Genomic DNA, 26,651 nt, shown 5'->3' with positions numbered 1-26,651 from the left:
CTGTTCACAAAAGCAGTGCGTCGGTAAAAGATGACCCTTGACACATGCTCAGCCTCTAATCATTTGCGTGTTTTGACCTGACATCATTGATTGAAATATTCCAGGCCCATTGGCATAGTGCAGCAAACATAGGTCTTGGCCAAGGAAATAAAGCAAAGCATGTTTTCAATGACAGTAAACAATCTGGAAAGATCTTACTTGACTTTTAAATAATATATTGAATTGTAAGATCTGTAATTCAGGTGGGAAACAATCATCCCTGAGTAAATTTAATATGGTCAATCTGAAGTAAGACTGCACATGCAATGGCGATGTCATTCTTAGTGCACTGATATTCAGGATGAGACTTCTCTCAAAGGCAGGCCCAAGTTCCTTGTCTAAGCTTCTCTGCAATATTCTGTCACATGAAGTCTAACATACGCTACTAAACTTTAAAGGTTAATATGAATTCAAATGTTTTCCAGGGTTTCCTCCAGTGTATGACACAAGCTTGACCAAGCTGCATGAACATCCATCTATTATAAGGAAGTATATTATGAATGTAGCATTTTTCATGTAGACAGTGGTACTACTGGTTTTAATTTAAATGTCTAAATATAGAGGATTTAAGGCTGCCCAAAATTTTCAGGCTAACCAGGAAGCCATGCAGTGCTTAGGAAGATCTTCAGGATTGTTTCCTCGGGGTGGTATACTTAAGATATGAACACAGTTTAATCATACTTGTCTTTAATAACTTGAACAGGAAAAGTTTGGGTTTATAGTAGACTAATTTACACTTCACAACATTATGTCTGTTTGAACAAGACCTTTAAAACATTTAGCCTTTCCCCTTGTGTGCAGCTGAATTGATAAAATTATCTCAGCTTCTTTAGTTTTATTTTTATGCAATGTAAAAAATTTATACTTTCTCCCAAAGCAAATTAATTTACACAACCCAAGCACAGATGAAAGCATCTGGTATGTAATAATAGTATTTCAAAGAAAGATTATGTTATGTTTCAGAAAGGTGGGGGTTTGTCTTTAGAATTAAACTTTGTTTTAAAGTTTTGGTTAGCAGAGTTTTTCAGCCCACTGTGTAATTTCCATCTGTTACTACCTGAAAGGTTTCCTTGAAGGGTTATTTTGGTGTCTTCAGCCAGAAGTGCCACTTGCTTTTTGTGCCACAAGATATTTCAGCAACTACAATCTGTTTTGGCTGGTCTCAAGAAGCGCACACTCTCTTCTAATCTATACACAACCTCAATTAGTGTTCAGGTCAGCAAGTGGGAAGACATTTATGGAATCAATCATTTTGGGTTAAGGAGTACACATCCTGCAAGTATACTAATGGAATAGAAATAATGCCTGGAACATCTCCAGAAGAGTCACAGTCTCAATGGAGCAATTAAATATGTATGAAGAATGTTTGCAGTGAAGTTCAAACACATCAGCCCGAGGCTTATATTTTCGTTTAATTTATTCACAGCCTTTCTGTGTACTGCTGCTTGATGGTCCAAAAACACTTCTGCACGCATCTTCCTGCATTGTCTATGTACCCACAGACTGACAGATATAGTGGCAGTTGCTATTTTTAATCACCATCTCAGGAGCAAGGAGGAGGCTCTGCTGTAGAACAGTGCTGTGTTATTATTCAGGTTAGCAGTTTTTATTCATTAATATATTTGACATCATTCACAGTATGGAAAGCAGTCTTCAGAATTAATTCAGACTGTGTTCAGGTAGTTAACAAAACTTCTTAGCCTGAACGTGCTGGCATTAGTAGGTCTTCAAAGTAGAGTGAGTATTGCATGATATGGCCTGTATTGCATATCTTCATATCACTGCTTTTATCCTTCATGGAAGAGATGCTTATACTATAGCTAGAGGCTGTTTGTTTGTTTGTTTGTTTATTTATTTATTTATTTGTATTGTCAGTGAATAAGGGAGCTCTTTAAAAAGTTAGTGGTAATATTTCTCGGTAATTATGGTTCTTTGCAAAATGTATGAAAGAGCAAATGCTGTTTTCAGTAAACCATGAAAACAAAGTATTTGGAAATTTTAAAAGAGATTTTGCTTCTTTTGATAGCTCCTAGTTCCATGTTTTGTCACTGATCAGAGAGCACCAACATATATATTGCTTGGTTCATCTGTTATCAATTCAGACGCTATGAATAAATGGGATTGTCATATAACTAAGCTTAGAGCTATTGGCAAAGCAACTGAGCAAAGACAGCCTCTTAAAAGGATTACTGGTAATGTAATTACTTGTGGAAGATGTATGTTTATCTCCCACATGAAAACAACACCATCTTAATATGTTATTTAAGCAATAACATTAGTAGAATGAGAGCTTGTGTTCCAATAATGGCATGCACTACTGAGGGATAATGGCATGGTGAAGCAAAGGCATTTGTGTAAAGTAAACACTGAGCTAAAGCCAGAAATGTGCTTTTGTTTCTTAGCTAGTTTCAAGGCTGTTACTGAAACAAAACTTACTATCTAGTGACACTATAATTATTTTAATAAATGCAATGGAGTTCTAAGGCCTCAAAGCTCCTGATTATACAGAGGTGATAGCTTATACCCGTTGATAACAACTATAAAACAGCTAATAATGATATTACTAACACTTACAAAAAATGTGGTGCTAATATGACCCGTTACTGAAAATGCCAGGGATTTGTCATGGGAGTGCCTCCAATCAAACTAGTTTGTAGTGGTGCAGAATCAATTTAGGACATTCAATTCATTAACAGGACGAATAATCTTGGTGATGTAAAGTTACAGAAACCGCTGTGCTTGTAAGAAGTTCTGGTCAGTGTCTTTTCATATCCATTTTAGCAACCAAGATGATTGACTTTTCCTAGTGAGAAAGAACACCCCCATTAGTATATTAAAATCAGCACCTGACCTTCATATTTTTGAAATCAATAGTGAAAACCCAGTAGTCTTCAATGAAGCTGTAATATTCCTTCAGATATTGACAGCAATTTTTTTCAGTTAGTTCTAGGGGAGATTTCCCCTTGCAGTATTTAATAAGCTCCAAGGCATCCATACAACTAGATTTTTGAAACATACACTGACAGGTATGCTGTTTGGCTAGTTTAGTCTTAATCACTTCCTTTCCTCAACTTTGACAGTATTTCTATTTCACAGCTTCAATATTTCTTTCTTCACTGTGTTCATTCATATTTCCCCCTTATTCAATAAGCAAAATTTTGATGTTTAGTATATGTTTCTCTCTTTGTTGTTGTTTTGTTTGTTTGTTTGTTTGTTTTCAACTTCATCAGTTTCCTTCTTCCATGCTTTTATTGAGTTTTGCTGTTGGCTTGTTTTTTGTTTGTCTTCCCTTAAATGGTAATTATCTGATTTTGAGTAATAATAATATTTCTAAGATTTATATTCTTGTGATTTTTATATCTGAAACCTGGCTGAGTTATTTCTTCTAATATATGGGTAAATAATCTGGTTTTCTGAGTGTAAGAAGTTGCATGCCCCCTGGTAGCATGGCATTCTGAACTGTAACGTGACAGCAGGTTATGCCTCACAATAACAAGATCAGATTAATAAGAAGACAGACAGTGAGATCTAGACATGTGTACTCAGAAAGTGATGCGTATGAAAAATGTTTTGCCCTTCCAGGAAAATGAGTAATAGCCAAAATACTTGACTATCTACATTTACATTTATATTTTAAGCATGTAAATATATTTAAAATGTCTCTTGAACTTGATCTACATGGTATTGTGGGGCTTGCAGTACTTCAGAAGATCAGGCCATCTGCATTTAATTGCCTGGCTTTAGATTTAGAATCCTAACTTTAGACACAAGATCAAGTAGTAGTTTATTAAAAACACCTTATAAGATCTTTCACTGGACCATGTGAAAATTTCACATATTTTAACTATCTGCCCATCCTGTTAAACCCTCTTGGCATGTTCATTGCTGTGTTTTTCTTATCAGTTTGGAAGTAGACAAGTTAAAAATGTGAGGAGACACGAACCATTACTTTGTAACACCTTTATTCAATTTACCTCCTTAGTTTTCTCATTTTAACATCATTCTTGATATTTGGATATCTTCAAGGAGGTGACTTGTAATTGAGGTAATTCCTAGCACAAGAGCAAAACCAGATCTCTTTGAATTCAGAGAGGCGGGATCCAAATTTAGTGTCTTTCACTAAATGACTAGAAAGACAAAGATATTATTATCCCATTTGCCAAGTCTGATTGCATGGACGTTGTGTAGATAATGCCATAGAAGGTCAGAGATTTGGATTATTTCAGGAACCTTATGTCTTGGTGTCATACCTGTGCTCACTAGGACATTCACTGCCCATTAGGACTCAGTTTTATCATTCTCTTTGCAACATGAGCAAACTGGGTGAGCATTAATAATACTTCACTTTGGCAGCAGGTGTTCCTATATTATAAAACAACACAAAAATTAAAGAGGAATTTTAATTTGCTATGTTTTATTAATTTTTTTCAGTGATATATGAACTAAAACTAAAAAATCAGGCCATGGGTTACAAAAAGAACAGACTTAACAAATCATTACTCTGTAATGCAAACCGCAATAATATAAGTAAAAAGTTCTTGAAAATGTTTTTGAACATTTCAGTTTTGAAGTGCTCCTAGGATAGAGCTATTTTGTATGAAATTGATGGCACAGTCCACAGTGGAAGAATCTGCCAACACAGCAGGCTTACATTGCCATCATGGTTATGTTAAGTAGCAGCTGATTTTTCAAACAGCTTTCACCTTTGATAAGTCAATAGTTCACTCAAGTCTTCTAGACATCATAAGCTGTTCTATTATCATCTTTATAAAAGGGAGTTGAGGACATTTGTCCACTTGGTAGGTCCAGCAAGCAAATAGTTGTGATGCTTCAGAATGAATAATGAAACGTTGTTGTTGTTGTTAACAGGTAATCTATACACAGTCTTTGAATTCTGCCTTGTCACCAAAACCATTTATGTGCTCAAATCTTCCCATGTGTGTAAATCAACAAAGCCTTTGTTCATGCTATTCATTACAAAGCCACGTATCCTGTCTCTTAAACAAATTTGATGCTAATGTAATTCCAGAACTAAACATGTTTTGTCCCGAAATTAGATTTATGCAAATTCAGGGAAGCTATCATTTAATTGATGGAAGAAGTGGTAACAGCATTAGTCAGTGGAAGATTTGGGTAGATTTATTCTGTGATGCAGCATTTTCTCAGGAACTTATTGGCCATAGAAGATCCCACACTGAATGCAGCTATGGACTTTTTGCTTGGAGAGGTGCTTGCTATGGAGGAGATGCTATGGAATTTTGCAGTTATGGTTCATGGAGCAGCTGGTGGTTACCCTGTTTCTGTGTAATCCATCTCTGAAATGTTAAATGACATACACGTATATAAGCAGTCATCTCTCATAGAGTTTGTGAACAGTATTCAACACAAATAGTAGCTGATATGGTAAAATATTTCATAATATTTGAAGGTCTTTAAGGGTAAACTCCATTCCTTCCTAAATCCAGCACTTTAACTTGGTGAAGGTAACCACTGTCTCAGATGAAATGTGTCTCTCTCTCTTTCTCTCCCTTCTCTTTCTTGGCATTGTTGGGGTTATCAGCCCAGAAAACTCTGTGATAGATTGACAGCAATGTCTGGAAAGACCCAGGAATGACTGTAAATCACATTCATCTTTCAAGGCGCTCTAGCTAGAGATGACAGCTATCTTTAATGTTTCCAGGAAGAACATAAAGGCAAAAAATGGAGTGGAGAACTGGCCAAATTCTTTTAATGTCATCTCTGTACCATGAATAAATGATCTAGGAAAAAAGTGAAGAAGACACTAACAAAGTTAATCAAAAAGACTAAAAAAAAACTTTCTGAGAGACTATATCCAGCCCCCAAAGTTGCCCGTTATTTTATAGCCTTTTTGAAATGGTTGTAGTTATTTGCACTGCAGAGGGCTAAAAATTTGACTGATCCTAGTCTATCCAGTTACTGCTGATCAAAGAAGCCATGTCTGTCCATCTGTTCCAAATGCTGATTTATTTCAGTCTCATCTCTCCCTGTTTTCAATGAAAGGCACTGCAAAATATAGCCCTTCCAGGAGTTTTCCTCCATCTGCTCCCTGTAGGTGCTTGCTGGAAACTGAGCAATCATATAAGTGATGGGGAGGCAGTATGTAGGCTTTTATGCTTGTTAAATATATGTTGAAGTATTTTGCAGGAAGAAAAGAATTGTATAGCTGTAAAACTCAAGGGTACTCAATCATCTTTGAGTAAAGTATTTAACAGAATATTCTGTAAAACGCAGAATGCATATTTAGCAAAATTTAGGTCAGAAAAATATCTATTAAACTCAGGGTTTCTTTAGCACTGCCTGCTCTATTTTGAGCTTGATAAGATCGTGGAGGCAAAGCAAAAGTTGGTGTGGCGTGTGGGTCTCTGGAAGGTAAGCTGAATGGATCCTGCTGGGTGGATCCTGGCTGGATCGGGTGGATCCTGATCCCAGGCTGACTGGGATCAGGACCTGAATGTGGTCCCTTGTTCTGGCAGCTCATCTGTTTCTTGGGCAAGGGAAAAGGGCTGTCCCCAGTTTGTAGCCTGACTCCAGTCAAAGAACTAGTTTGTTAGACTGGTGTGACAGGTGGGATATTGATTGTCTATTCCTTTCTTAATGCTTTAGTTGTTATAAACCTAAAGGAGATACACACAAGCGGAAGTCTGTGGGAGAAGCAACAAATGCTGCAGATTATAGCCCAGAAGAATTAAAATTGATGCCTTTTTCCATTTGTGAAATGCCTGAACTCTGCAGTGTCATCTGGCATTGGACCATGCCTCTGCTTTAGGTCCTACTAAGGCATCTGTTGCCATTTGCATGCATCTTAGATGACCAGGGTTCAAGGAGGACATCTAAACAGATTACAGACCACATTGAAATTCATGCAGGGTATGAGCTAATAGAAGACGGTAGGAGAGCTGCGGTAGCGGTGGTGGTACGTTGTTGTTTTTTAATCAGCAATTACGTGGAACGAAGCTGGCAAATTCTGATTGTCAAATGCTTAAAAGACTGAGGCTGAAAAGCAAAGGGAGACAAATTACTTCAGGAAGAGAGGGACCTTTGCTTACACTGTGTTGGGAACCCTGTAACAAAAAAAAAAAAAAAAAAAAAAAAAAAAAAAAAAAAAAAAAGAGAAAACTGAAACATTCAGAAGTGCATCATCTTTTATTAAAATTTTGTTGAGAAAATTTTCTCATCTGTGGGAGGGAACAAACCTAGTGAGAGATCCAGTCTCTTTACAATAGCCAATAGCACTGTAGTCAAATCCACAGGGATAAATGTTCACCTGAGCCCCTTCACTTTTCAGTGGCAGGGATACAGTGGGATGAGTAGCAGTTCTCAAGGCCCCACCTGGAGTGCCGCATCCAGGTTTGGGGTTCACAGCACAAGAAGGATGTGGATCTAAAGCAGGTCCAGAGGAGGGCCACAAGGATGATCAGAGGGCTGGAGCACCTCTCCTATGAAGAAAGGCTGAGAGAACTGGGGCTGTTCAGCCCGAAGAAGAGAAGGCTAAGGGGAGCTTTTCAGGTCTCCCCTGAGCCTCCTCTTCTCCAGACTAAACAATCCCAGTTCCCTCAGCCACTCCTCACAAAACTTGTGCTCCAGGCCCTTCATCAGCTTTGTAGCCCTTCTCTGGATGCATTCCAGGGCCTCGATTTCCTTCTTGTAGTGAGGGGCCCAAAGCTGTAGGTGTGGCCTCACCAGAACAGAATACAGGGGGATGATCACCTACCTGGTCCTGCTGGCTACACTGTTCCTGATACATGACAGGATGCCGTTAGCCTTCTTGGCCACCTAGGCACACTGCTGGCTCATGTACATCAGTCAGCACCTCCAGGTCCTTTTATTCTGCAGAGCTTTCCAGCCACTCTGGCCCAAGCCTGTAGCATTGCATGGGTTCCTCATGTGGAAAAGGGGAACATTCATATTGTACAGAACTGGGCATATAATCATCAGAGTAGCACTGACCTTCAGCATGTGTGCTGACGAGTCTCGTTAGCTTCTTTTTGCTCATGCTTCTTTCTAACTCTGTTTTGTTCTTAGAAAGGTTGGCTCTCCAGGAGATCAAAATTACAGTAATCTGGACGTGATTTTTCTTTGTTTTCTAAGAAGACACATGTCAGCCATACACTGGAATTGGCTCAAATAGTGGAAAAACACGCATATCAATGTTTATTTCCTTGAGTTACTTTTGAGTTGGTATCAATTCTTGAATCATCTGGAAAAAGATTTATTACAATTACTGTAAATGTCAAGTGAAGTTTTGAGCTATTTGTAAAGTCTAAGTTGGAAGAACAGTGCTAGCAAGCAAAAATTATATTACTTCTGTCTTGTTGCATAATTTTTTTTCAGGAGAAATTGTAACACTTTTTTGGTTTAAGGCTAGTGTCGTTGCTGTTCATTCTTTTCCCATAGGCAAATAGGATTATTTGTTGGATGGTAGGTAGATCATGTTTCCTTCATAAATGTAAATGATGTATAACTTAAATGCTTGGCTACTAAGATTCTTTTATTGGAGGAAAAATATCATAAAATAATAGGATAATTCAAGCTGGAATCCAGGATCTCAGGATGTCTCTAGTCTCCTTTTCAGAACATAGTTAACTCTGAGATGAAACCAGATGACTCAGAGCTTTATCTTTTTGGGTCTCAAAAAACTCCAGGGCTAGAGATTGCACAGCCTCTCCGGTCAGCCTCTTCCACTGCCTGATGGTCCTCAGAAACAATTTCTCCTATATCCAGTCTTAATCTCTCATTTTAATATGTGCCCATTGTCTCCTGTCCTGTCATTCGCTGCTGTGAAGAACTTGGCTCTATCTTCTTGCTAACCTCCCTATAGGTACTGCAGCATCACCGTTAGGTACCTCCAAAACCACCCTTTCTCCAGGGTCCAGGTCCCTCAGCCTCCCCTCACAGGACAAGTGCCCCAGTTCCCAGCCAGCCTGGAGCTCTCTGCTTCAGTTACACAGAATCACAGAATGGTTGAGGTTTAAAGGGCCCTCTAGAGCCCATCTGGTCTAATCCCCTGCTCAAGCAAGGCCACCCAGAGCAGGTTGCCCAGGATCATGTGCAGGTGGCTTTTGAAGATCTTCATAGAAGGAAGACTCCATAGTGTCTCTGAGTAACTTGTGCCACTGCTCAGTCACCTGCAAGGTAAGGAAGTGCTTCCTGATGTTCAGATGGAACCTCCCGTGTTCCAGTTTGTGCCCATTGCCTCTTCCTGGCACTTGGTACCATTGAAAAGAGCCTGGCTCCATTTTCTTTGCACCCTCCCTTCAGGTATTTATATACATTAAAGAGATCCTCCCTGAGTCTTCTATTCTCCAAGCTGAACAGCCCCATCTCTCACAAACTCTCTGCACAGGAGAGGTGCTTCAGTCCTTTGTTCACCTTGGTGGTCCTACATTGGACCCTCTCCAGTAAGTCCATGTCTCTCTTGTGCTGGGACAGCCAGAACTGGCTAGAGGACTCCAGTTGCAGCATCACCAATGCTGAGTAGAGTAGAAGGATCACCTCTCTTGACTTGCTGGCGATACTTTGCCTAATGCAGTGAAGAATATCATTAGCCTTGTTGATAGCAAAGGCATATTGCTGTCCAACTTGGTGTTCACCAGGAATCCTTGTTTTTTGTTTGTTTGGTTGGTTGTTTTGTTTTGTTTTGTTTTCTGTTTATTGATGTCTTTCTTCTACTGAATGCAATATTCTCAAGGTGGTCTGACAAGTGCTGAGTAAAGGGACACAGCTATTTCCTTTGATCTACTGGCCATACTCCTGTTCATAAAGCCTTAGATGCTGCTGGGACCTCTGCTGCTGGTGCACATGGCCAGCTCTTGCTCAGCTTGCTGTCTACTAAGACTGTTTTCCTACTGAATAAGGTGTATACTCTTTGGAAGATTTTTTACTTAAAAATACATTGCTCTGGAGGCAAGATTAAAGCATTTTGTTGTTTTTTGTTTAGTTGTTTTGGAAATAAGTTTAATCATAATGTAATCAACTCATTAGATGAAAGAGCTTGCATTTATTCAAAATGCTTTGAGAAAAAAACATTAAAGAAGGGTTTAAAACAATTGTAATTATATTTTACTTTGATAAGTTTTGCACAAATGTAATTGTAAAAGACAAAACATCTTCATGAATAAGAAGTTACACCTCATAGATATATTATGGCATATGAAACCTAAAATAATGAGAGATTTCTTATTTTGTCAAACTACTGTATAGGTAAAATATACAGCAAATCTAATCCAGAACATAGAAAGCTATTAAACCATTATAATTGGCTTATTCTAAATTTGAACTGTTTGTTTGTTTGTTTTAATTTTGGGTGTGGATATAACATGTTGCATGAAAAGTAGTGAGAATACGATTTTATATTATAAGCTCTCCCACCAACAGTTTCATTTAAGAGCAGCAACATAACACCAGGAGAAAGACAACATGTTCCTTATGTTCTGCATAGATAAAATCTGACTCAATTTTTGTCCTTAATGTTTTGCAACTCAAGATCTCAAATAAAGTGGGAATTTTTGTGAGGATTTTTGTTTGTTTGTTTAAAAAAACCTGCAGGAATAATTTTAAGACTCTGCAGCATCAAAATGTTTTGCTAAGTCATTTCAGTTTTCTAAAATGTGCTTTTAAAAAGCCAGAAAGCCCTCAAAAATACCTTTTACTGGTATTTTTCATTTGACAGTTTCTAAATAGAATTATTTTCTTCAAAGATACATTTTGACAATTCTTAAAATTCTATTTGTTTTTCAGTTCAAGCAAATTTTTCACTATTTTGTTGAAAGTAATTAAAACATTGAAAGCTGACTTCAGTTTTGAGATTTGGGGTTGACCATCTTGATAATGGCTGTCAGCATGTCAACTTCCACTACAGCCTATGGAGCTCTGACCAGTGCAGGTGAGGGGCATTCAGCTCTCCCCAAGTAAAAACTCGCTTTTAGTCACCTGAATCATTTTCTTGGCTCCAATGACTGAATAATGGTGGGATTCAGGTACACAAACATAGGCATGGGCTATAATTTGAAATGCTTTAGGGTTTTTAAAAAGGTGCAGAGGCCTGGCAGACATGGCACAGGACTCAGAGGAGACCTTGTACTGCAAGGTCAAACAAGGTACTCTACAGTACCCCAAATCACACTAAACATGTATGTGTAGGCAACCAAATCTCACAGCACATTTCTGTCAACTATAATGACAGATCAGATATGTTAGCTCATGTGTAGATTTCTACAAACACTGCAAATTGGTAAGTTTCTGTGTCTGAATTACTTATAAAATGTCTTATTGTACCAAACTAAACTGTATGTGAAAATATGTTTTAAAAAAACAATAATCATTTGCTCACGTAGCACTAGCTGAATTGTAACAGACTTCACTGGAGAGTTGGGGAAAAGACTGAGGGATTTAAATGCAGGAAGGTAATATGAGTTTATAATATCCCAGATTATATGTAGAAGACAGTCAGATTCAGAGTGTTTTCTATGTAGTAAAACTCATAAAGGCTAAATTTTTGTTAATTATCTAATAAATTACATACAAAACAATTCTCTAAATTCAGTAATTACAAAGTAATCATAGAATGGTTTGGGTTGGAAGGGACCTTTAAAGATCATCTACTTCAATCCCGCCTGCCATGAGCAGGAACATCTTTCTCTAGACCAGGTTGCTCAAACCCCCTTCTACTCAACTTTGATTGCTTTTAGGGACGGGGCATCCACAGCTTCTCTGGCAATCTGTTCCAGTGCCTCACCACCCTCATGAAAATTTTCTTTCTTATATCTAATCTAAATCTGCCCTCTTTCAGTTTAAAACTATTAACCCTTTTCCTGTCATTAGGGACTCTAGTAAAAAGTCTTCCTCCATCTTTCCTAAGGACCCACTCTATGTATTGAAAGACCACAATAAGGTCTCCCTGGAACCTTGTCTTCTCCAGGCTGAACAATCCTAACTTTCTCAGCCTTTCTTCCCAGGAAAGGTCTTCCAGCTCTCACATCACTTTTGTGGCCCTACTCTAGAGCCTCTTGAACAGGCCTACATCTTTTTTATACTAAGGACCCCAGAATTGGATGAATAATAAATTTAATGGATAAACTTATTTATACATTAAATAATGTGTCTACTAATTCATTGATTTTTATCACTTTTCTTACTTGCATGGTGTCAGTTAGGTCTTTAGCACCATTTGAAAGTCAATCAGGTTTTCATAAATCACCTATCTGGAAGTCCAAATACTCCAGTGCACTGATGGGATTAAAAATGTGGTTTTAAATCCAAACTTATGCTTGTGCTTGTTTATAAAACTCAAATTGAGTAACGTTTGAACACTGGAAAGCCATGGAGTTGTTGGGGTGTACCTCTACCTCCTGTTATAGATCAGAAGAACCTAATTTTAGACTTTTAGATTAGCATTTGACTTACAATCTTCATTCATCGGAAATAGAAGTTGTTTTCTAACTGTAAAAAAAAAAAACCTGTTGTGTTTTGGTGTTTTGTTTGTTTGTTTGTTTTGTTTTGTTTTGTTTTCAAAAGCTTTTTGCAATGAAATGAAGACTTTACTAAGCATTTCATGATAACTGAGAAAAGGTCACCAAGAATGTTATTACTCATAATCTATGACATTTGCTGAGAATTCTGGAAACAGCCAAAATTCCTGTTCCACATGTTTTGGAACATGATCCTATGTCTTCCCCCCAAGGTGAACATTAAATCTTTACCTCACTCATATAAGGAGCTGAAAATAACGTAAAGGAAAGCTGTAATAATACATCCTTAAGACACTAAATTAGACTGTGGGAAATTGTGTCCAGACAGTTGTACTGTTTAGTTGCTTATACGAAGTTAATAAGCTCCGGCTGGAGAGACTGGAAAAATAATACCATGTAGCACCCAAACGCCCAGTTAGTATGGAATTCAGCTAGCTTTTTAATACTGACATTCAAATGCTTGGTTTGAATCCCACAGAACAGATATTTGCCTCTGGCCAGCTTGCCTCACCTCTTGGAACTGAGATGGTGCCTACCTCCTGGCTCCTTGAGTGCAGTCCTGTGCAGGAGTCATGCTCCTTTCTGACAGACCTTTCCTCATGTTACAGAAGTCAGCTCTTTCACAGGAAAATTTTCTTTATTGATGAACTGCCCTTGCCTGAGAAAATGCTCCAGATGACTCTTCCCTACAGCACATTTGATACTCTGAGAATATTTGACTCATTGAAAAAAATTCTGTTGTTCCTTGAGCGAGTTTTCCAAAAAATGGCTTCCTCTTACCTTATGTAGAATAGTTTTGTGGTTTTGTTTATTTGTTTGTTTGCCTGTTTTCAAAATGCGTCCTACTGGAATTAGGCAATTAACTTCTAACTTGGGAAGTTGAGCATGGCACAGAGTTTCCTGGAAAAAGCTCCCATGAATCCCATACTACCTTGCATACGATAGGTGTTGATTGAAAATGTTTTTTAGAAGCAAGACCATGAACCTTCTTAAACTGTTTTTCCTTTTTTTGTGTCACAGATAGGAAATGGCATTTGAAACCTAAAGCTTATGGCTGATTAGTTTAATTTAAATGAGCTGGTGTTTGAAATAGATAACACTTTCATTTTAGTAAATTAATGGTGTGGCAAAAGGAAACTCAAAGATGCTTCTACCTATAATAAAAAATGATGCTGTCTAGAATTCTAATATTTCACCATGTGATTACATTACCTAATCTTATTCACTTTATTACATGAAACATAGCAAAATGCTTCCTCTGTGCATTAACATAAATGTAATTTCAGACTTTATACAAATCTTTGTACAAACATCCCAAATAGCTCTGGAATCGCATTGATACACTGTAATAAATTTGCAACTGTCACAGTCTAAGGATAGAAGCAGAGCGAGGTGTTCAGGAGAGGAATATCCTTTCTCTGACAAACAGATATAATTGGAAAAAATGAACTAGCACTGCTTGTGTTCACCAAAATCTTTTTCATTTTTCTAAGTATAATGAATGTATAAAAATGCAGAATAAACAATTCCAGTATGTATATTTGGCATAGACAAAGTGTCCCATATACTCTGTGCTTTCCAGTTTCTTCGGCTCACCAGGCAGAACAACTGCAAACGTAGACTAGCAGACTTTATTGGAAATGTAAGGCTCTCAAAATACACTGTCCACTATTAATAAGCATTTATGAGCTAGTCCTAACATAGACTTCCCTTTGTCATTCCCTATCCAAAATGAAAAGTACTTCAGCATTGACAACCTCAGAACTGATCATTTAGAACTGCCAGTTACTGGCAAATGCTTGTACTCGTCCATTAAACCCTGCTGTAGGATGGAAGTTAGCACTTCCAGGCACTACTATGGATTTTTTAAGAAAAGATAATGCAATTCAGAATTTGAATTAACAACTGTTTTATTCTAATTGATATTTAACTTTAGGTAATTAGATCTTTTTGATAATCAACTTTAATACACTTCGTCCCTCTTATGCCTGTGAATCACACCATGAAGTATGGGGAGCTCTGAACTCTGGCAGCATTATCTTTCCATGTCTCTACCACATGTTTGTCCCCTGGAGTGGCAATTGCTCTCTGAGACCTCACCCAGTGGGCTGCAGCAGTGGCTAGGTGGGTGCTCAGTTCAGCTCACAAGACACGTGCACTGTGAGTATCAGACCCTCAGCACCACCTGTTTCACTCCGAGCACTGCATTGCTGCACTGCAAGAGTTGCTGGTCCAGGCAGAGCTCTCAAGTCCCTGCTCTCCTTTCCGACCATTGTTGTGTTCAGAGCAGGAGAGCAGTAGCCAGCTGGAGTCTCAAATCCATGCTGCTCCAGAGAACCCAGACGCTTTTCACCAGCAGAGCATCTGTCCCTTCTACTTGCTTATTTGTAGAAGTGGTGCTGACACCAAGTAACAGGCAGACTAAATATTTTATTTTAAATGGGTTTAGAGTTGCTATTTTTGACAGATTTAATAACAGAACCCTTCCTAATTAAAACAAGTGAAATAAAAAGTGTTGGCATTTGCATATGAACATCTGCAGTAACATTGTTCTTTATAGTTATTGTACACTGTGGGACAGTATGTTTGGCCAGCGCTGATTCTCAGATTAAAAATTATGGAAAGTATTTAGCTTGATGGATGTTTTTTCTTTCCTGAGGACTGGAAAGCACTTTTAAATATCAAGAGCAGTAAAATTTGTTCTTCCCTTCATATATCCATTTTCAGAGGGTGTTTTAAACTATTTTGGCAGATTCATGAAAAAATTGACATTATAAACCACTACAACTGAAAACGTAAATAGCAATTTATAAAACATTGATTAGAATTGCTTTTCTGTTTCCTACACACCAGCTGAAGCTGAAAGTTTTGATAAATGCTGACTAAATGCTAGGTGGTTTTATTTAGTGTTTTAAATATACCCAGGATATATGCTGGCTAATTTCCTTTATTCAGTAAGTTCACATATATATTATATATTTTATTAATTATGTATTCTCATTTCCTTAATGAAAAATAATAGAAATACAGATTTTAAGATCCATTTTTTTGTTGTTGTTATTTATGTATCTTTCTGTTCCAAATATGCATAGTACTAAGCAATATCTGGAATTCCTATTAACAAAGTTTAGCAACTTCTAAATAACCCAGCTTAGTGGAAATCATGGGACAAAATATCATGAAAACTTTTCACAGTACCATATTGTATAAATCTAAGAGCTACTTTTGACTCAGTACACGGTTCTTTTGTTTTGTGTGTTTTTTTTTCTTTTTTTTTTTTTTTTCTGGAAAAGGTATGGTCAAAGGGCAAGATACTGCTTTTTGCCTCTTGGAAAAGACAAAATAAAGATGAGGGAAATAGTCAAAGTTTTCTTTTCATCTCTTCAGTCGATCTTAGCAGAACTCTTGCTATCTGATCATCAAAGCTGCAGCTTCTTAAAAGATTTGGCAGAGGGTCATGCAAGACAGAAGAAAATTCTAAATAGCTCTGACAAAGAGCAGCTCAAAGTTGCTGGTAAATTGAAGGTAACATTATCTTTCCCTTATGTATGGTTGGGCAAAGAATTGTATTTGATACCTGAGCACTGAAAAGCTTTGCTTTCACTGTGTGACAGTTTGAGAAATGAGGTCCCATCATAGACCAGAATTTGTTTTCAGTGGTACCTTTTGTCCTGCTGATTTTGACGTGAAGAATCTGGAGGCTCGGATTGGAAGCAGTTCTTGTTTCCAGCATTCTTTGTTTTATGAGCTTATATATATCTCTTAGCTTGTCTTCATTTTCCCATGCACAAATTCTGTTTTGTTCAGTATTCAGCTCAGTACAGACAAATAATGGAGACAAAAAGCTTGCTGTGTTTCCTGAAGATGTGGCTGCATAGAGTCAGTGTCACTTCTGACATAGCTCTGGAGGGGATGTGCTGTGAGCAGAGAGTTCCTGGTGTAGTGGGTAGGATATACAAAACAATGGAAGAGTGTCCCCAGGCAGCCAGGCCTAAGATCACCACGGCATTTTGTGTCCTCCCTCAGCCAAGACTTCTGAGAACATCAGCATCTTCATGTTTTGCATACGGAGCTAATGAAGCATCACAGGCAAGCCAGTCTTCCAGTCTGAATTGCATTTGTCATGGCCCATAGTGTTACTGAATAAATAGAAAATGTGCACTTGCATGGGCAGTTTACAGATATTGTCAGGGAGGCCTTTTACCAGTAATGCTGGTGGCAGCACCGCTATTTTGGAATAAAAATAAAACTAAGTGATGTGCCCCTTCCTCCCCCTGAAATAAAGCCAGAAAGTCTTAGGTTTACATCAGCACTGAACATCAGCTATAGTACATTGCCAAGCATGTGTGTTCCTTTCCTCCCCCATTCTGGCTGTCTCCCACAGCTCTTCCTCCAGAGCCCACCTTTGTGTTTCTGAGTCCATCTGCTGCTCTGGCATGTGGTGCTCTTTCAAGGACTGCTAAGTAATGGGGTGGCTCCAGTGGCATTTCAGGGGGCAGCAGGGAGCAGCAGGCAGCAGGCAGCAGGCTCTTTGGGTGGCCAGACTGCAACCCCCAGTATGACAGACATTCAGCACCTCAAACCGCATGGTCTAAGTTATGATGTTTCCCAACACTTTCTTTTAAGTGGAGTTCCCAAATTTCTTGATTCTGATAGGAGAATGTCTTCATTTCTTGCTAGTTTAGGATTTAGAGAATCACTGATGTATCTGAATGCAGTAATGAATTTGGAGACCAATGACTGCATTGCAGATCCCAGGAATAGAAGACTATTTGTTTTCCCCACAAACAAATCTGAGCTCATCCCATTCGCAAAGAACTTGCAGTTCATAAGCTCAGGACAGTGTTGGTGGAAGGCAAAGGGAGAAGAGCTATGGACCGGTCTACCACAGCAAGGACAATATCTGCAGAGAGCGGAGTACAAAACGACATTGTAAGGAAGTCTGCAGAGTCCTGAGTATCTTCAGTGCCAGGCTGAGCTTACAAAAACTCCTTCGGGAGGTAACTTGTTAACACAGTTACACCCAGTGTGCAACGTGATGGCTCCTGCTCCTGATATCCCACAAAGCTACATATCACAGCATATCACAGGTTGTCCCCACCACTTGTTTCCCAAGTGGAAACAAGCCAAGCCTGCCTGGAGGCAACAGGAAAAGCCATTTGTTTTGTCACTCTTGGGTGATGCCGCCCATGAAGTAGCCCAAAGAGTAGGAATGGAAATATCTACTGGGGAAAGATTCTGTCAGCGGATCCCACAAGAGAATTTAGGTCCTACTGCACTGTGGATGGATTACTCACTACACTGGGGTTTGAGTGTTTTGCTTTCCTTAACTGAACATTTTGTATTTATCTTGGACTCCTAGAAGAGATGTTTAGGAAATCTTACACTATCCTCAATATTTTGGAGCATGGATGAAGGTAGCCCTGGCGTTTTAACTTTAGGTTATTATCTGCACAGCTCTGCTCACCTACATACGCACACCTCTGATTTTATTTTCTAGGGAAAGCATGCTGGCCTCAACTCACCTTATTTTGGACAATGTAGGTGTGGATGGATGTACACAGTGAAGCAAAGCACTCTGCTTTCTGTGATTATCCTGTCAGCAGTTCCTTCTTTAGCAGCAGCTGTGCACACCAGCTTAATGTACACAGGGTCTGGGAAGCTTTTATTTAGGTGAACACGTGAAGTCTATCATCTCATAGCAAAGAAGCCCAGTGAATGCTCCGTGAGCATGCTGTGAAATTCACGGGCATATCAGAAAAAATTCTGGACTGATATGTCCCAGAGAGAGCAGAGAATATGTAGGACTGCCTTCAGTGCAGGTCAGGACATGCCTGTTGGACTGTCCAAAGTCAAAGATGCCCCATTTTCTACTGCAGAGGAAAATGCAGCACCATAGCCCTTCTCAACCAGAAACAGCATTCTTGCACGACAGAGTTGGAGGTTGACCTGTGTGCTGTGAGGGACTGTCTGCAGCCAGTGACAAAAACCTGCTCAAGCTTCTGTCTTCAGCTTTTCCTTCAGTAAAGTCCAGAACCAGGGACTTTAGATCATCACTAGTGGTGGTAACCATAGTACTGACTTTTCTGGATCTACCTAATAATTTTTACTTCTTGGTATGCAATTGGCATGGACAGTATTTTTTTGCAGACATTGTTTATATTTATTCTTCAGAGTAAGCTTGCATCCTGAAGAGTATGGTCTAGGCTGCAAAATAGGTGTTAATATAACTGAATAGGTGCCCAGGGCAAACAGTCGTTCAGTGCATCAAACTAGACTTAGAAGTGAAATATGAGGGCATTTCCTCTGAAAAGTGGAGAAAGAAGTTGCATTTCTTAATGTCTGGCAGTGAGAAGAGTCAGTCCTTTCTTGGCTTTCTCCTCACAGCCCTTTAGTAAGCAGGAGGCAGAGATGTCCTGCCAGCAGTGCCATGAGTGATGTGATGATGCAGCTCTCAGCGACGTGCACTGCAAAGTAAAGGACAAACTGCACTGGCCTAAATATTGCAAAGTACTTCAAATTGGTGTCATCTGATACAAGTCAAGTTAAACTAAATCCTCAGCTTCTTCTCTGAATCCCCAAGACAGTGGGGAAGTGCTAGAAATGGAGTGAACTCTAACCCAGAGAAACTCGGTTTATAACTCCAAAAACATTTATTGAATATTTTGCTCTGTTCCAGTAACATGGGTCAAAAATACATCTGAGTGCTAATTATGCTGCTTAATGCAACCGTTTCAAATATCTATTTCTGTCCGTTTTTATTGGTCTCACATTTTCTTATTCTATTAGCAGCCCATTTTCTGCTCCTTTCCCTCCTATTTGACATTTCAGAACGAATAACGAAGCAGTTTTTCAAGTGCATATGCATTTCCTCAAGGAAATCAGGGCTTGAGCACACACGCTGATCTTTGCATGCATGCTGATGAAGCATGCATAAAAATCTGCCTGCTTTTGCTTGCATACATGCCAAAGCCTGACCTTATACGCTTTGAACTCTGGCTCCAAAACGTAGATGCATAATTCAAGAGGACTGAAGCAGAATAGTGTTGAGCATAACTTCTGGGTATATGGTTCCCATGGCAAACTATGCAGCCTTCAATTACATTTCTAAACTACCTGTGCACTGGGAGACTTGAGCTCTGCAGAACGAGGACAAGGAAAATCGTTGCACCCAGCAGCCAGAGCAGCATCCGCCGGTCAGCAGGGAAGCACTGAGGGCTGTGCTCTTTCTGGAAAACAGTCCCTTCTCGTTTCACATGAGAGCATTAGCCTCCACATGTGTCAAAGAAAAACCTGCATAAAAGTCTGTCAGCTTCAGGTACTGACAGGTGAGGTGGTAGCAAGGCATATATTTTGGGAATAAGCAGGCTTAAATATTGCTTAGGTCTAATTAAGTCTAATACGCATCATTCATTTTTGTTTCTGGCTTGGGTGCTGCTAATGCACTCAAGCGATACTGTTATGGTGCCAACCACAGTGTTGAATATAACTGAACTGATTTATTAAGAATAAAAACAAATGTGTAAAGGTAAAGGTGGCAACACTCAGGTCCTTTTGTGTCTCATATTGTAAAGAAAGACAGCCCATCACACCACAGAAGAAAAATATTTACAAGTCCAAATGTGTACCTTACTGCTTATGTGCTTATTAGTTTTTGTTTGTGTGTTTTGTGTTTTTTGTTTTGTTTTGTTTTGCTTTTTCTTTCTACACAGACAGAACCAAGACTGAAGGCCTGCAATCAGGTAGTCTGTGACTACTGGTGTGCAGATTTTTCTTTTACTCTGCTGAGTATTTGTCCTGTTTAGAAGTGTCATAGGAAATATTCTTCACATTGGTTTACAGCCTTCAGTAGCTGAAGAAAATGAGACTTTATTGCTGTAGAACAAACTCTACACTGCCACAATTACTTAGCTCTGTGTATGCACTCAGATGTTGATATGCCTCTATTATAGCATGGATCTGCTGGCAGCTCCAGCTACTGGGAGAAGCCTTGCTCCCCTTCAAATTATCAGCTAAATATGACTGCTTCCATGGAGCCAGGAATTCAATCAGTTATCACTGCTGGCTGAAAGATACCACCAAAGTGCTGCTGGAAATGGTGCAGAACTATTTTGGGAGGATAGCTCAGAAAGATTTTTATGTAAATACCCTATCACAGAATTGCATGAAGTAGTCAAATGTGTCTTTTGGAATTCTCGTATCATTCATATGCAGGCATTATTGCTTTTGTAATTCACTCTTCACTGACTCCTCAGAAATGCTGTAAGATGTGTCGAAAACTTGTGCAAAGGACATCCTAAGAGATACAAAGTGCAATCTGTCTACAACCTACAGAACATACTAAAGATTAATTCGGTGCAATGAAAATTTCTTTCATGCAGATGTGTCCTACAGTTCCTACTGCTGAGAAAAAAAAAAATAAATCATAGGTGCTAACAACCTTAGTGCCTCAGGAAATGTTCCCTCAAATTGTTCATTTGGATTTGGTATAGATTATATGGTCTTTGGTACATTATTATAGCTTAATTGTATTTTATTTTACTTACTTGGTTTGCATCATAAATGAAAAGTGTGGAACAAAGAACAAGAGTGATATATTCCACCCTAATTTTGCAACATGTTTAGTGCTAGCTACTAAATTTCTTTTTACTAAGGGAAGAGCTGACTGCTTTCCTATTTTGAATTACATGATTTGTTTGTACACTTAGCTTTCTTCAATCTCTTTTCATAGGTGCAAAAGTACTGATAAAGCACTAGCTGACCGCTAGAAGATAGATAAAATAGAATGATGTATCTTCATTACTATCCTATTCTCTCTGAACTATTTTTTTTTCCCTTGCAGGACGGTTCTATTTACCCTGACCTCTGTAGTTGTGCTTGTCATCACTACTGACTGGATCAGCTGGGACAAGCTGAATCGTGGATTTCTGCCAAGTGATGAGGTCTCAAGAGCATTCTTGGCTTCTTTCATCTTGGTGTTTGACCTTCTTATTGTCATGCAGGTACACTCTTCTAATGTTCCATTCAAGCTGCTGAGGCTGCCTACTCCTCTATTTCCACTAGAGCAAAAGGTGTCTTGCTAATACTACAGGAAGGTAAATAAATGTTTTGTTTGCAATCACTGTTATTGGAGGCATTTTACAGCATCATTCTAAGTGACTTTCAAAAAACCCGATGGCCTTTTATTATGAAAATACTGTTGATTTTCTTTTCTTTACCAAAATAGAACTTTCCAAATTAGAAGATGTTTTCTGAAAAAAAAAAAAAAAGACATCAGAAGAAGAAACTGAAGTTAATTGTGTAAAAAAAAGCTTTTTTGCTTTTTTTTTTTTTTTTTTGTTGTTGTTTAGGAAGAGATAATAAAAGAAATACTTCCATATTTCAAGTATTTACACTATTGGGTATACATGCATTATAGCATTTTCATGGATAAAAATTAATATTGGTTCTTAAGATTCTACTTTCCACTTTCACTTTCACATGAGCGTTACTTTCTCTGATGGCAGGTACTTGTACTGTAGTGTCTTCTGACAGAGCAGGTAGCGAGGGCAAAAATTCCCTGTAGTCTGCACAATGTCTGCTCCTTTGAATCTAAATCAATCTGGGTCACAATTCTGTGGCTGAAAACTTCCTTCATACGATGCTGTGTCCTACCCCTTGCATTTTCCTGTGGTCTGAACCTTTTGTGAGTAACTCACCCAATGCCTTGTGAGGAATTGGGTCATTTGGGCTGCAGCGAGGAAAAGGAATGTCAAGGGCCTGAGTGAGTTTTGCTATTAGACCTGGGCATGTTAGACTGTTAAACTGAAGTTTAGCAAAGAATCTGAGAACTGATGGGTCCTTTCTCTCCAGTGTATTATTACTTAACCCTGCCAGGAAAGACCGTTTCTGAGACGCTTAGTTCTCTTTAATGAGATATCTATTGCTTGAGTAATTATCATAGAGGTGACACTGTGGTGGCAGTCAGAATTTATCACCACTGTGCTAGGACATTACAGCTATAGAAAGTCCTACAGTTCAGTTTTATTTCCCAGTGTCCACCATCATTCTGTGCTTGCTGCTGTTCATGGTTAGGGCAGGAAGGGTGGGAAATGGAATTAAGTTTTAGTTTCTATCTTTCTGCTGCTTTCTTTGCTCTTCCTCTGTATTTTACATTTTGTTTGCTCTTTCAAAAAGATTCAAGGGAATGTATAATAAATGATTTTACTTCATAGTGCTGTAATGAAAGCGTGAATGAAAATGCATGATGTATCAAGCCGTAGTGAATTTGATATTGTATGCCATGTAGAGAAACAGACTTGTCTTGATACCAAATAATTATTAAGTCATCCTTCCGACTTTGAAAAATGAAGTTCCACTACTTCGACCTTGGAGTTGCTGAATATAGGGAATTTTATTTGATACAGCCTGTCCTGAGTACTATTTCATATTTTTACAACAACAAAGTGAGAGGTTCTTTTTAATTGCATTTTTTGACTGATGATTGTGGGATGGACTTATTTCTTTATTTAAAGTTATTTATTTGGAACACGCAACCAAGCTGGCATGTTTATTTACAGCGTAGTTCTGCAATAAAGTCAGGTTGAGACAGCAGAGTATTAAATCACAAGTGAAAATGATCAGGATCATGATCCTTTGACAGAAGCATGCTTTAGAATTAAACATTTCCAGAAATTCTTTTTTATAGTGTTGTCTGTTTCCAGATTTTTTTCAGACTTACCAAGCTTTAACAGCAAACCGGTAAAATTAGCTCCTCTTCCTGCACACCCCCCAAAAATATATTCTTGGCATTAAGTGGTACAATTTCTGTTTGAGGCTATGTTAACTAAAATCACAAATGAATTTTCATCTAGTTTTTGAGTACAAACATTTTCTGTCAATTTGAATGGTAGCATTCATACTGTAAATGTGACAGTTTAGCAGCAAGAGAAAACCAATGGAATTTGGAAATCCATTCTCAATGCTGTGAAAAATAATCACATAACTCCAGAGGGGACAGCTTTGCCTGCTTAGTATCGTTAGCATTTAATATTTTTCTAAGCCACCTGTACAGCATAAACAAACAATCAAACAAAAATAAAAATAAAGGACCAGGTTGTCCCTGCCCTGAAGGGCTACCTTTTTTTTTTTTTTCAATTAGACATAAGCTGGGCAGACAAGTGAAGAGAACACAGACAGATGAACCTTGTACAGACAGTTATACATGAGTGATGCTTAAGGGTAAGTGCACTTTTTACCTTTGGTTTCCATCCTGCAACAAACTCTGGCTGCTTCCCAGCCTCACTCTCCTGTTAATGTGGAAAGGCTCCTTCAGTCTGAGTGATAAATGGGATGTTCAGGGGACAAGTCAGGGAGACGAGCACAGATGAGATACAGGGAAGGCAGAGACTTGTGACTGAAATGTAAATGTGAAAGTTATGACTATAAAAATATTAAAGCAACCTTAGAAAATGAATCATAGAGAAGGCTGCAGGACTACAGCAGGACCTCATGGACAATGTGGCTAGCTTTTGACTCAGGCTGTGTTCCCATTTCTTCTGCCAGTCTCGCTGTGACACATCACTTCATAACCACCCTCCTTGGAATAAAGAAAAGGGACCTGGAGTATCTGTTTTAGCTGTCTGCTGTGTGTACATCACTTTATTTTAATCAGTGTGTCCTTACAATCAATGGATAGATTGAAGTATAGCTGAAGTGCTTGTAAACATCCACAGTAGCCTGAGATGCCACAGGCCCTAGAAGTGCGAGCTTCCCTCCACCAAAGATGAGCAGACCCAATGTAACAAGCTCAGAGGAACCATCCCTTAAGCCAGACGCAGAAGAAATGTGAGGGTGGCATGGCTTGAGTCCAGAGCTGCAGGTCTGCAAGGCTCCTCCTTCTCAGCTATTTTCACAGCTGGTCAGAGGGAACCTTTTTACCTTTTTTTTTTTTTTTTTTTTTACTAGTGTTTTATCCAGGAGACCTTCAGACTGTCCTGACTCACACAGGTAGGGTGTTCACTTCTCCCACTGCTGGCTGGCTGCAGTGTGAAAGTTTCACAGGGTCTAGGACTGCGTATCAGAGATAATACACATTCTAGGGTGTTTGAGAAGCAGTGCTGTGGTCTCCATTCCAGTCCTGATCACCAGGATATTTTATCCAATGAAAAGACAAAGACTGCTTTTTTTTTAAATAGATTGCATATTTTCCCTCAGAGAAACAACAGATCTAATTCAGTCCAGTGCCTGAGAGCATCGGTTTTAAGGGATGTGTTTGCTTGTAGGAAGACAGAAATAGCCTTACAAGTTGTTGTTGTGTGTTGTTTTTTTTTATTATTATTATTTTTTTCCCACAGTATAAAAGTGATAAAGGTAGTCATATTCACATGCTGAATTGTACCTGCCCTGATCAGTGAGATGCTGAGACACCAATGTCTGTATATTTCTGGCATGTATAGCATTCATTGCTGTACAGGGGCATCATTATATTTTCAGTCTTAGTTTCAGACCAAATGCAAGACCATGCATATTAAAGCTGGATATGTAATAATGCTATTATCTTGTATTGGAACTTTTACTATTTTAAGGGGAAAAAAAATCTCATTTTTTGCATCCATATGTAATGGAAAAGCTGTTAACTAACAGAGTGAGTATGAAAAATGAATCTATAATCCTACATTCCACATCTGAGCAAGTAGACAGCAGATCCTGCAATAGCCTATGTACTATCTTGTGGTGGTGGTTGTTGTTGTTTTGTTTTGTTTTCTAGGGCCATTTTTCTTAGTGAGTTTGCTAATGGGTAGGAGCCTGTGCTGGCTGGATTATTAAATCTCGTGGGTCTGGGGGTGATGGATTGTTTTATCCCCATACTGTCTTTTGTGAGCATTTACATTTTTTTTTCAGACTTCTGAACAATCATAGAGTTTTTCAGCATCTCTGTGGAGCTGCACATTGTAGCTGTATCACTTTGAAATCTTGTAGTGTAAATTCTTGCCAATCTTATTTACAGCGACTTTTTATCTGACAGTACAGTCAAATGCAACGTCTAAGTGATCTAAAATCTACCCAAGAATAAGCGAGGCACTGCTTATGGCTATGATTCTTTGAGAAATCTCTTACTTCTGTATCCAAAACCAAACTAGCAACATAATCCCATTAATACTGAATGGGAATAAAGTTGTGAATAGGGAGAATAGATTTTTGTCCTTCTGGACAACTTTAAAGAATGTAAGATCAAAGACAGTTAGATAATTAACATTTCTTATCATTGGTGCTGGATCGCTCCTTATGTGGTGTTAGCATATCAGCAGATGGAAAAAAATAATAATAACCAATTTCCAAATTCATTTTTCATAATATTTTTGTATGTAAATTACTGTAACATGTAGCTGTAGACCACTGCTAGCTACTGCACTTGAAAAGCAACATATTTCATGGGTAGCCAGTCAGTTTTGTTGTGTTTTGTTTTCCTGCAGAACATCTGGTCTTCTATCTTTGGTAGAGTATTAATAAGAGAATTAGAAGGTTAACAGAAGAAAAGCAGTCCTTAAGCTCTTCTTTGTTTTTGTTGTTGTTGTTGTTTTCTTTTCTCCTCTTTCTTTATTTCCATAAAAAAGAAGTAGTTAATTTATCTACTTTGTAATGTTAATTATGTATTGTATATGTTTGTTTAACACAGAAACTTTACCAGCAAAATGGAACAGACTCTGTTCTTGTTAACAGATGTATAAAGCAGGGACAGATCCATTTATTTCAAGTTATCCTATTTTTACACTGGTGGACAAGATGTTTTGATTAAAATCTAGTGCAATGTGAACACATTAAAAAACACAAACAACATCAAGTGCATACAAAGAGTATGCACTTCCTCAGATAAAGCAGAAATAGTCTTGTCTACACAAACTGGGTAAAACTTGACTTTTTAGAGGGTTTTTTGTTGTTGTTTTGTTTTTGTTTTTAGAAAATCTATTTAACTTTACAAACCTAATTTGTTTGTAACTTTTAACTGGCTTTACACTCAGAAATTTGACAGAATTAATTAACATTTTTGCAAATGAGAGTAGAATACTGATTTACACTTTAAACAGAATACACAGGTATAGTAGGTTTTCTTTGAAGCAGCTAAGCAATATATGATTTTGTGTT

General features: G+C 38.3%; 1 protein-coding gene across 4 annotated transcripts in view; it reads left to right on the top strand.

Annotated features, from left to right (window-relative positions):
• Positions 1-26,651, top strand: part of TMEM117 (transmembrane protein 117) — a 212,957-nt gene that overhangs the window by 147,885 nt on the left and 38,421 nt on the right. For all 4 annotated transcript variants that reach the window (XM_084285635.1, XM_084285633.1, XM_084285634.1 and 1 more), the window contains one exon: positions 21,370-21,529. In XM_084285635.1, coding sequence (XP_084141761.1) covers positions 21,370-21,529 — 160 coding nt within the window. The remainder of the gene's footprint in view (positions 1-21,369; positions 21,530-26,651) is intronic.

This window comes from Netta rufina, assembly GCF_964035555.1.
Source record: "Netta rufina genome assembly, chromosome: 1".
Taxonomy (NCBI): domain Eukaryota; kingdom Metazoa; phylum Chordata; class Aves; order Anseriformes; family Anatidae; genus Netta; species Netta rufina.
Note: the sequence above shows the minus strand (reverse complement) of the source record. Positions and strands in the feature narration are given on the sequence as shown.